This window comes from Hyaena hyaena, unplaced genomic scaffold (assembly GCF_003009895.1).
Source record: "Hyaena hyaena isolate Hyena2069 unplaced genomic scaffold, ASM300989v1 scaffold_178, whole genome shotgun sequence".
Taxonomy (NCBI): domain Eukaryota; kingdom Metazoa; phylum Chordata; class Mammalia; order Carnivora; family Hyaenidae; genus Hyaena; species Hyaena hyaena.
In genome coordinates, this window is record NW_024080807.1 from 2,183,980 (window position 1) to 2,196,751 (window position 12,772).

Below are 12,772 nucleotides of genomic sequence, written 5' to 3' on the forward strand. Positions count from 1 at the left end.
TTAAATGTTTATTTTTGAGAGAGAAAAAGACAGAGGGTGAGTGAACACAGGAGAGGCAGAGAGTCGGAGAGAGAGAATCTCAAGTGGGCACTGCAGTGCAGATCCCGATGTGGGCTGGATCCCATGAACTTCGAGATCATGACCTGAGCCAAAATCAAGAGTTGGATGCTTAACCGACTGAACCACCCAGGTGCCCGCACTTTGTCTTTTTAAACAATGGACTTTTTTAGATCAGTTTCAGGTTTACAGCACGAGGAAGGTACAGAGATCTCTTCATTTAGCCCTACCCCTGCTGTATAGCCCCACTCCCATTATGAATATCCCCCACAAGGGTGGTACATTTACTATAATGGGTGAATGTATATTGATGCATCATTATCACCCAAAGTCCGTAGTTTACATTAGGATTCATGCTTGTGGCTGTACATTCTATAGGTTTGAACAAATATATAATGACACATACCCATCATTATTGTATTTTACAGAGTATTTTCACAGACCTAAAAATCCCCTGTGCTCCAACTGTTCCTTCTGCATTCACTTCCTTCGTCTTTGTCTCTTGATCATCTTTCTGTTTCTCTCTCAAAACATGTGTAATGTTGAGTCTCTAGGAAGGGTCTTTATGAGATATAAAACCCAAGGACATCTGGGTGGCTCAGTCAGTTGAGTGACTGACTTTTGATTTTGGCTCAGGTCATGATCCAGGGGTTGTAGGATCGAGCCCCATGTCAGGCTCTGTGCTGGGTGTGGAGCCTGCTTGGGACTCTCTCTCTTCCTCTCCTTTGTTTGTGCTCTCTCCCTCTCTCTCTCAAAATAAATAATATAAAAATACATTAAGAAATAAAATGTTTAAAAAAGAGAGAGAGATATAATATCCAAAAAGAGAAGGACATGGCTACACCTATGCCAGTGCTATCATTACTAGAAGGAAGCGCCTTCCTTCCTCTTCTCCTTCCTTCTGTTTTCTTTCTGTATTTTCAAGAAATGTTTATTTTGTGTAGATAGAATCAGAATTTCTTGAGAGTGTTGTATATATTCTTTTTCACCAACCAGTCTCAGGAAAGGGATTGGATTCCATGTCTGGAACTAGCATCTATTGAAGCCCAGACTGGCAGTTAGGTATTTTTGGTTCTTCTATGATATCTTTTCTAAAGTAAGCTGCTGCATATAAAAGCACACTGCAAAATAAATCTGATTTTCTCTAAAAAAAAACAAAACAAAACACCACACTATACAAAAAAAAAAAAAAAAAACACCCAAAAAAGCAAACCTAGAGTCTCCACGTTGATAATCACACTGATATGGCTGACAAAATTGATTCTAAAGATGTCTTCTACACTCAGGGTATACTATCTGCCAGTTAATCAGTGTTACTGTGTACAGAGCTAGTTGTGTTTTTAAAAATAATTTAAATATGCTGTTCGAATAAGTTATATATTCACAGAGTTCAAATTCAAAAGCTATAGTAGGATATGAATGGAAAAGTCTTCCTCCCACCTCTTGTCCTCCACCTAATTTTCCTCCCCAGAAGTAACTAGTGCTCTTAAAGATTCCATCAAGAGAATCTTTGCATCCATATAAGCAAATATATATTTATCTGATTATATATATTTGATGTTTAGTTTCATGATTATGAAAGTGAGACAAACAGAAAGTACTAAGTAACGCTTACTTCGATCTTGTGCGCATTTTACCCACCTCCATCCCCAGTGGCATTAGCAAAAGATGATTAGCTGATAACAAAGACCCGAAAAATCGCTTTGCATGTTACAGCTCATGTTTGCACACCTAGAATGGAAGGGGAGACTGGTGCATGGTAGATATTTACCCAGATTCTCCCTGCAAGTGTGTGTGAGGTTATTTCTAATGTTATAGTGGAAAGCATAGAAAATTTCTGAGAATGTTAATGTGTGTGTGTGTGTGTGTGTGTGCGAGAGAGAGAGAGAGAGAGAGAGAGAGAGAGCGCACAAGCAAGCAACCTGTCATTTTTAAGGCTAGTTTTATTCTCAACTTTTAATTTTCATAAGTCCATACATAAGTTGAAAGAATGCTACAATGAACACCTATATACCCTTTTATCTAGATCAAGGTTTCTTAACCTTGGTAAGTAATACTTATATTTTAGGCTGGATAATTCTTCATGGTGGGGGCTGTCCTCTGCATCGTAGGTGAGTTAGCAGCATCCCTGGCACTCCCTAGGTATGAGTAGCCCCCACCCACTGACCCAAACTATTATAACAACAACCGTGTCCCCAAACATTGTCATGTGCATTCTGGGAAAGGGACAAAATCCTGATAATTAAGAATCACTGGGGCACCTGGGTGGCTCAGTCGGTTTAGCTTCCAACCCTTGATTTTGTTGAAATCATGACCCCAGGGTTGTGACTGAGCCATTGAGCCCCATGTTGGGCAATGTGCTGAGTGTAGAGCCTGCTTGGGATTCTCTCTCTCTCTCTCTCTCTCTGTCTCTCTCTCTCTGCCCCTCTTCCCTGTGTACTCTTTCTCTCTAAAAAGAAAGAAAAGAAGAAAAAAGAAATTCTTTAAGAAAGAATCACTGATTTAGATTCAGTAAGTATTAATATTTTTGCCACTTTTATTTTTCCTGCCTCATATTTCTTTATTTGCTTGTTTTGGCTGAGCATTTGGAAGCAAAAAAACAAGTTTCCGATACCATCCCTAAATACCTCAACATGTATCTTGTAAAGATACAGATGATTTCCTCTACAAGCACAGTACCATTTTTATACTTAAGAAAATTAGCAATAATTGTATAACATAATATATAATAATTGCATAATAATATATAGCCCATGTTCCTATTTCTCCAATTATTCCAAAACATTTTCTTGAAATGGAATTTTTACTATAAAATCTAGTCAAGGATTATTCATTGCATTAGTTTATTATATTTCTTTAATTTCTTTTTTCTAATTTCTTTTACTTTTTCCCTGATATTTGTTTTTCGGACAAGTCTAGTCCAGTTACCATGTAAGATAGTTCATATTCTAGGTCTGTCTGAATGTTCCCTAAGGATTATATCTGGGTTTAAAATGCGGAGCCAAGACTTGCTAGTGATGCCAGAGACAATTTCAGATATTACATTGGGGGCCCATACTGTCTGGGTTATATTCTATTTCAGAGGAATTGAAGGAGAGTTGTATCCATGTAGCTCTTTCCACCCCACTGCTCATCCTCCCCTAACCCCCCGGTGGAAAAGTATGGCGAAGGAGGTGATCATTCAGTGACATGGGATTTTCTACTGAGGGATCTGTGTAAGGAACTCATGGTGCCAGGCATTTATATGATATTATGTATACATGTATATGATATTAAGCAATTATTGCTAATTTTCTTAGGTATAGAAATGGTAGATGCTCAGGAAATACTCGCTGATTTGTCTTCTCTCTGTTCCTACCAGAGAGTTAATAAGGAGAGAGGGGAGAGGCTAGGAAAAAGAAATTGACAATTTAAAAACATCCTAGGGGCATCTGGGTGCCTCAGTAGGTTAAACTTCTTACTGGCTCAGGTCATGATTTCACAGTTGTGAGTTCAAGCCCCGTGTCGGGATCTTTGCTGACAGCTCAGAACCCAGAGCCTGCTTCAGATTCTGTGTCTCCCTCTCTCCCTGCCTCGCCCCCTCACACTCTGTCTCTCTCTCAAAAATAAGTAAACATTAAAAAAATTTTTTTCAAACAACAAAAAAATCCTAACGGTCGATTGCTATAATACTTACCACCACATCTGCAGCTTTAGAAAGACCTCAGAGCTTTAGAAAAGATGAAGGAAAAAGTGTGTTTGCATTATTTCATATTTTAAGGCTAAGAAAAACATAAGCCATCCATTATTTCTGTGCTGTTGTGAAACGGTGGTGGCTGAGGGCAGACCCACAAGCCTGTGGGAGGTGATGGAGTGTCTCTGACTCATACATAGCTAGGAGCTTAATCAGAGTCAAGCTGTCCCCCGACCTCAACCCACAGCACTCCTCTCCAGGGCTTGGAAGGTTTTATGAACAAACAGCACTTTAGTTTACAAATAACTTCCACAAGTAACTATTCATTTCAGTCTCCCAAAACCCAGTGCAGTTGACAGCACTGGTCTGGTTGTTCTATTTTATAGCTGTGGAAAATAAGAATGAAGGGTTACTTGCTGAAGGGTTCTTGGCTTATACACACTAGGCCTAAACCCTGGGCCCTCCCAATGGAAGTCCTTCCTTTGAAGGGTTGGGAATAACCCATAGAAACTTAAGCCAGGGAACAAGGAATGGCAAAATCTACGTGCCAGACTGTCTACTAATGTGATTTCAGTGGCTTTCCCATTTGCTCGTGAGAAAACAGAGCTTAGAAATTGTGCCCAAAGTCACCCAGTCTTGGGCTCATTTAAGCATATAGCACTGTCAGAAGTCGAGGGGCTGAGAAGGAGCCTTGAGGCTCAGATTTTAAGTGTTGGGCTACTCCTCACACGGCGAGTTCCTTAACAAGCAAGGCCAAAACTCTGAGTCTTGCTTCTAGTCTATTCCTTCAACACCTGGGTCCATCTACATCACAGAGGACTGACACAAGGCGTCCAATATTTATAGTTTCCAAGACTCATCAGGCACTGTGCTGGGCTTGGTGGGCAAAGCGGACACGAGCCTGTCTTTGTGTGCTTACAGCCTAATGAAAGGAAATAAAGAAGGAAGGAAGGAGGGAGGGAGGGAAGGAAGGAAGGAAGGGGGGAGAATGAAGAGAGGAAGAATGAAAAGAACAGAGCAGAAAAGCACAGAAGCAGAAAAGCATCACAAAGATGAAGGTAAAGCACCAGTGTGGTGAGCGTAGACAAGGAAAGGTGAGAGCTGAAAACCACAGGGAATTAGCTGTTAGGGCCTGAGAGGTCTCCATAAAGAAGTGATGGCTGAGCTGAGATCTGGAGGCAGGACAAGAGTTAACTAGATATGAGATACTAGCAGGGTCAGGGAAGAGAGGGACAGAGGTTTCCAGGCCAAAATCAAAGGGCCAGCAGAGGAAGAGCATTGGCTTGTTGAGAAAGCCCAGTTGTGTCCCTCAGCTGTTGCCCGCGTCTTTGATCTCCCAAACACTGCACATGGCGGACAGATTCTTCCAGAGCTCAGATATGACCATCTGCTTTCCTCCCTCAATGTGGCCTAGGGGGACCTCCTAGCCTGGCTCTGGAGCTGGATTATCTATAAAGCCTTGTAAAAAAATAGACATCCTGGCTCCACTCAGACCTACTGAATCAGAATCTCTAGGGTCTGGGCCAGCAGCATTAGTGTCACCTGGGAACCTGTAAGAAATGCAGATTCTTGGCCCTACGCCTGACCTACTCAGCCAGAGACTGAAAGGCTAGTCCAGCAACGTGTGTGTGTGTGTGTGTGTGTGTGTGTAAGTTTGTTTATTTGGAGAGAGAGGGAGAGACAGGGGGTAGAGTGAGCATCAGCGGGAGAGGGGCAGGGAGGGATGGGGAGAGAGAGAATCCCAAGCAGGCTCTGCACTATCAGGACAGAGCCTGACATGGGGCTTGATCTCACGAACTGTGACAAATCATGACCTGAGCTGAAATCAAGGGTTGGACACTCAACCGTCTGAGCCACCCAGGAGCCCCAGTCCCCTGTGTCCTCCTGCAATTGTGATTCTGGTTGAAGTTTGAGAACCATTGCTTTAGAGGAAGAACCAAGGACAAAAGCTCCCTATGAGATGATGATGTAGCCTGTCCCCTGACAGGGGTTTGAAAAGATCTGCTTCTAGATCACCGTGAAGCTCTGTTATGGGGGAACCATGCTTTCGGGGTTGAGCCGGCTTCCCTCTCCTGCCTTATTTCCTGGCCCATTCTCTGCCATTCCCCATGGCGAACTCTGCGTCCCAGCCATGCACAGCTGTGGCAGTTGTCCAAATGGCATGGGCATGTCCACTGCACAGTCTGCTTCATCTGCCTTGAACTTGTATCCACCCCTTGCCGGGCATTCCACCTGCTGTCTCCAACCCTCCTGTAGTTTCTAACCCTGAGATGTAAACCTCAGCTCACATGCGCCTCCTACAGGAAGGTCTCTGTGATCTCCTCGCACAGATAAGATACTGCTGTCTCTTCCCCTGTCACAACACTGTTCTCTCTGAATTGAAATTATTTATCCCTCTGCTAGAGTGAAAGCTGGGCCTGCCTGAGCCCTCCTTCCTGCCAGGTCAGGAACGTGATCTTTGTGTTTGGAACAGCAGATGCTCTACAAATATCTGGGGAATGAGTGCACAACAGTATTCACCAAAGTGAGTTTCAAGGGATGACAGAAAAAAACTTTTAAGAAAATGCATCAATCCATATACGCGTAAGCCAGTATCCATTCTTTCTTAGAACCCAGTGGAAAAGTGGAATGTGTCATGGAGACAACATAGTAGAAAACATCCAATTTTGGGGCGCCTGGGTGGCTCAGTCGGTTCAACATTTGACTTCGGCTCGGGTCATGATCTCACAGTTCCTGCTCTGCTTTGGGCTCTGCATTGAGAGCTCAGAGCCTGGAGCCTACTTCACATTCTGTGTCTCTCTCTTCCCCACCCCTGCTTGTGCGTTCTCTCTCTCAAGAATAAGTAAATAAACATTAAATATATTTAAAAGAATAAACAATCAGAAATAAATCCATTTATTAAAAAAAGAAAACATCCAGTTTTGGAAATTAGAAAATCCCAATGTGGCATTGAGGAAATATTACCATTTTTTGACTCTTTTTCCTTAGTTATAACTTAGGGCTTATAATTTTTATAGCAATATCACAAGACTGTTGTGGAAGGATAGTTCTATTACTTTTATTACCGTGAGGTGAAAAGAATTGCAAAACCAAGAGTGAAAAAGATCGTACTGTTTATGGGGGAGTATTCCAATCTCCTTGAAGATTAACTGTCCTGTTTTGTTAATTCATGCAGTTTTTATGGAAACGAGCTCTCAAAGATCGCTTTAAATATGTCCGAAGACCCATAGAAGATGATGAACAAGTGGTGAGAAATAAATGTAAATTTGGACACCGAAGAGGCCAGACCAAGAAATCTCTTCCTGATACAAACTCTGCTGGGATTAAAATTGTCCAGATAAAAGTAAGATTGGATATTTAAATATTCTGCTCATTTGTTGATCGGTTGATTAAGGACAATAACTAATAGCATCTACAATCACTACAACAAAATCAGTTATTCTTTTAGAAAATTCGAGGTAGGGAAATCTGTTCTCCGTGGCTAATAACGTGCATGATAATATTTCCAGAAGAGAGCTTCCAAAAACAGTTTGAGCAGAGTGTGTTATTCATCATCTCATGTTTATTCTTTCCCAACCTTTGAAAAACCTGGAAACGCCCTGAAGTCCCGGGTCTTTGAAAAATTTCTCTTCCTCTCATCATAAAAGATACGTTCTGGCTGTTCTAAGGGCTACAGACAGTTTTTAGGACTCAGCTCATGGGGGAGCCTGTATCCCCAAGGTTTCAGGGAGGGAGGTAGCCCACATACATGGATGGGTATAAATCCCATCGTGTCCTTCCCTTGCCCAAAAGGGATCCTGTGCCAAACGTGTGGTACTTTAGGCCTAAGGGCCAGGCAGCGCCTGGGGATTTCTCTGTCAGCAGCGTGTGTGCTGTAAGTAATGTGCATGCAGGTCCTAATTATTGAGGTATTATAAATATCCCTTAACTACCTCAGGGCCCCCAAATATGGTCAAGAACCAGAAATGGCCCCTGCTAATGAAGTGAATGAACTCCTTAACGAAGAACGTCCAGACTGCCAAGTATAAAAGAGGTCAAATCCCATGACAGCCATTTGGGTTTCCACTCCAATCCAATGTGAATATGTAATCCTAACTCTTTGCCACAGATGTGTTGATGTTACTTATTGTGTAAATTTTCCATTTTCTTTCTTAGTTGGTATATTTATTTAATCGACCTAGAGCAGCCTGTCTTGGTTGGCTCAGTGTTATTAGTACTACCTATAAGCTCCAGGGAGCAGGAATATTTTTAAACATATTTTGCAAAACGTTCATCCTCATGTATAATAAGGAAAAAAAACTTAGATGAAGGTGTACATTTTAAATATCTTATTATAATTTTCAGTGAGATTTTCACATCAAAGACCAATTAAGATAATATAATTCTATGCCTGCTCTTTGACAAAAAGATGAAAGGTAGCAGTTTAGTGATATAACTTTTTAGAAGCTTCGACGGCAATATTGCAGTTATAAACAATACTCATGATGTGGCAGAATTAGATTTATTTTAATTATCTTTTATATTCTTAAAAATAAAAAGTCACTTTGTAAAGGAACATAATTATGTTACACGTAGATTGGCTTTTTCAAAATATTTGATTTTCAGTATGCTAATAATAGAGTTCCTTTAGAAAGAAATTAAAGTTTTGCAAATTCAGCTTTCCTTCTTTTCTATGACGCATGGCCCCACCAAAATTCAATGGAATGAATTTATGGTAAAATCAGACGATTAGCAGTTGTCCCTAACACTAGAACTCAAGGGCACATTTGTGGGGTCAGAGACCACACAAGCCACATGGTAGCTCTTCTCATTTGTTGACACACCATCACTGAACAAATGCGTGCAATTCTCTTTCAGTTCCTTCTCAACATTCTTCATGTAATGACACCCTTCGAGAGTCTTCCCTTCTAGTCTCCTCCCCCAGACTCCCAGATAAGCCCGAATCCTCAGATGAATCCTGCTAAGATTGGTGAAGGGGCTTTGGCTACAACACACACACACACACACACACACACACACACACACGTCTGTGCGCGCACACCCAACACAGAGAAATGAATGTGCCAGGGTCCGAGATGAGTTAAGTTGCAACAGAATTTAGTTTTGACGTTCCTACCAGCCAGCTGGGCAGAGAGAGATTCTCAAGTGGTCATTGTTCACACCTGAAGACACAGTGCTTTTTTCTGGCAACCATATCTAATCGATAAAGATTTACTTTTCTCCTTACAAATGGAGCCACAGATGGTGATTCTTTCCAAGACTGTAACATCCATCTCTGTGACCTACTGTTCTCTAAATCCCGAACCTTTAAAGAATGGGGAACGTTTTACATTAGAATGTTACAGAAATAGTGTGTTTCGGTATTTTGTACCCTGCCCAGTGATTAAACAAATGGAAAAACCCTAAGAAGAATGGAAAGACAAATCCATTGAATATACTACTTCTCTCATGGAATTCTCTGCTTCAGGTAAATTGCCTGAATTAATTCCCATCTCCGATGTGAACTTCTGATAGCTCCTTTTCAATATCTTGAAGATTTCCAAAAATAAAAGACATTTGGATTAAGGTACTTTGGTAACTTTCACATCTTTTAAACTTTCTTGACCGGACACATATTTCCATAATCTAGAAAACAGTTATTTCCTGTGTGACAGAGAAGGAAAGTGCTGATGGGTGCAAGAAGCCAGGAGTCAGGCTATTTTCTCAAAGGCAAGGAAGTGGGTTTGGATGAACTAGAGGGAGGTTTTGGAAAGGAATAAGGGAGGGGAAGAGATTTCATTTGTTTTGCTTCATTTCTGTCATTCCTTTTTTGGTGGTTGGGAGGAACTACAAAGAACTGAAGGTAGATGTCTCAGTGAAGGAAGATGATTTTCTTAGCTCTGTCCACGGGCTTCCGCAGATTACCCAAGCAGCTGCTGAGTTTGTTTGTGTCTGAGGTTTTGTCCCTAACTTTCTTCTCATTCCCATCTCCCTGGCCAGTTTGGCTCTGCTTAAACAACACTGTGAAACCCACAGCATCCATAGCATCAACGTATCTACCTGTGAGTCTTAAATATACCCATGTTCCCTGTCGTCTGCGGCTAAGAGGACTTATCACCGCGTGGTATGGATGGCTATACTTGTGAGGATCCCAGACTATGTTTCCAGACCAATCCTACAAAATACTGGGCATTTTGCAGTGTTTAAAAATCTGTTTCCAACCCTGTGACCTCATGTCACCGCTGCTTGTCCGGTCATGCTGCCAAATGCAACAGCTGTGGTATTGCTCTTACACGACTGACTTTTAGTTTTAGGTCTAAGCAGTTTGCAGCCCTGTGAACTGATAAATCTATTTCCTTTGCTTAATTGTCTAAGACTATACTTTGTCTTATGTTTATAAACAGAGGTATAATTAGATTCTCAAAACGGTAGACCTGGGCAATTTCATAAGTTGCTGACATTATCTTATTTGAACGACGAAGACACTGGCTTTAAAATCTTACACAAATTGTACAGGCTGCATGGCAGAGTTGCAGAGTTTTACTTTGCAGTATTTTTTGGTGTGTGAAAAATCTCAGGTGTTAATTAAAGTTGAGTGGGTCAAGCTCAGTTCGTGGAGTATCACGCTCGTTGTCCTGGGCAAGGCCCCGCTCTTATTCTGTCCATTTCTTTTGTTCTCATCCCTATCTGCTCTTCCCTCATCTCTGCCCTCGGGCCACCAGTCCAATGTGACCCATATGTATCGTTTTATCTGTAAGTGTTCCAGAATGTGTACTATCATTTGGGTTTATATATATATGACTTAATGTAAATGGTATTCCATACTTCATTCCTGTTTCACTTTTTTTCACTAACACTCTCTGAGACTTGTTACTGCATTAGTGTATTTCTAGTCCACGATTGCAGTGATTATGAAGTACTGCTTACCTCAAGCCCTGTCCCCACGAGGAGCGGTGTGGTAGGGAACATCGTCATACATGTCCGCTTCTGGACCTACCTGTGTGTTACTTCTCTGGGTTGTACACCCAGAAGTGGAGCTGATGGGGTGCAAGGTGTGCCTTTGCTGAATTTGATCATCCCTCACCAGATGCCTTTGGCTTGTTACCACAGGCATGCATCTCCCTGAATTCCTGCCAACCTCTGGCATTATCCAGCCTTCTAAACTTTGCCAAGTCTAATAAGTATCAAGTATAATCTCATTCTTGTCCTGATTTGCATTTCCCTGGATAACTAATGAGTTGGAGTGTCTCTCCACATGTTTGTTAGCCTTGTGGATTTCTTCTTCTAGAAAATTACTTCTTTAGATCCATTGCCATTTTTTAATGAGTTAGCATCTTTTTCTTGTTAATTTGTAGGAAGCAGTCCTTCCCGTGCCCTAAGCCACAAAGACATTCTCCTCCTCTTTGTTCTATTAAATTTATTGTTCTTGCTTTCGTGTTTAGACCTTTAAGTCATCTGGAGTCCATCTTTAAGAGGCTATTAAGTAGGGATCACTGCATAATGAGCCGCTTTCTCAACACCAATTACTAAACATCCATCCATTTCTCATCGGTTTATGGTGACACTTTTATTGTATATTAAGTTCCCAAATAGATGTGGGTATGTTCTGGGAACTATCTCTTTATTCCATTAGTCTATCAGTCTGTTTTTATGCCATTGCCACATTATATTTGATGACGCTGTGTTTATTACTTTGTATTATTTAGTGCTTACTGTACAGATTTAAAAAAAATTTTTTAATGTTTATTTATTTTTGAGAGAGAGACACACAGAGCATGAGGAGAAGAAGGGCAGAGAGAGAGAGACAGAATCTGAAGCGGGCTCTAGGCTATGAGCTGTCAACACAGAGCCAGATACGGGGCTCTAACTCACCAAGGGTAAGATCATGACCTGAGCGGAAGTCAGACACCCAACCGACTGAGCCACCCAGGCTCTTCTGTGTACAGATTATTTTGTTCCCTGTGGAAGATGTGTTGGGTCAGGGATGTCCTTCAGTAGAGAGGTTTTTGCTCAAATTCATCCTTATTTTTCAGAATAAGGGGAAGGACAGGAGATCTTTCTCTCAGGAACCAGTCCCTGGGACTCCTCTGTCACATCTGTCCTCCCACAGGAGAATTGGAGCCTAGGCTAGCGGGGCCACATTTAAGTGGGAGGGTTGTGCCAAAAGAAGGTTCTGGGCATCTGTCAGCACAGGAAGCTCCGGGATAGGCTCTGTCTTGCTCACGTGGAAAGCCTCCTGTGACATGATGGGGATAGCCTGCTGGAGGAATCCTGGTCCTGTCTTCATGGAGTGGAGATAGTGGTGACATCTGGTCTACCTGAGGCACTGAGCGTGGATCCTTACACGGTCACAGCCTGATGCTCATCCTTTCTTGGAATCTCTTCAGCAGAGGATTTCTTGGTGGTCCTCTTGGTCTTCTGCCAAATGCCCCATTTGACACATCAGGATGTAAATAAACTTTCAAAATGCTTAAATTCTTCTTTACCGCTTTTTTTGACCAATTCATACATTTTCTTTTCATAAATTATTGAGGTTTCTTTTAGCCGACAGAGCCTTCAACCTATTATGAACTTATTGCTCATGGGATATAAGCAACTTTGACAATAGCCAACACTTCTTTCAAAATTTCTGAAAAAACAATTTGGCTGGACCCTTTCACGTGGCCAGCTCTTTACCTTTATGGCTGATCTTTTCATTCGCTTTGAAAAGATTCTCCCCTATCTTTGTGAGGTAGATTAACTCTAAATTGGATATTTGGTGAACATTTATTTTGTGTTCTTGAAGCAGTAGAGAAGGGACTCCAAAGTTTCCACAGGAGCTTTGCTTCTTTCTTTCTAATTTTTTAAATTTTATTTAAAAATTTTTAATGTTTATATTTGAGAGAGAGAGAGAGACAGAGCACAAGCCGGGGAGGGGTAGAGAGAGAGAGAGACAGAGCGTGAGTGGGGGAGGGGCAGAGACAGAGGGAGACACAGAATCTGAAGCAGGCTCCAGGGTCACTGCCTCTCCCGAGTGACCCCGGGAGGTCCCAGCACAGGACGTCAGGCTTTGGATCCACATCT

The 12,772-nt window shown here is 41.7% G+C and overlaps 1 protein-coding gene across 2 annotated transcripts in view; it reads left to right on the forward strand.

Annotated features, from left to right (window-relative positions):
* SAMD3 (sterile alpha motif domain containing 3) overlaps positions 1-12,772 on the forward strand; it is a 50,190-nt gene that overhangs the window by 23,331 nt on the left and 14,087 nt on the right. For both annotated transcript variants that reach the window (XM_039240434.1, XM_039240435.1), the window contains exon 7: positions 6,906-7,073. In XM_039240434.1, coding sequence (XP_039096365.1) covers positions 6,906-7,073 — 168 coding nt within the window. The remainder of the gene's footprint in view (positions 1-6,905; positions 7,074-12,772) is intronic.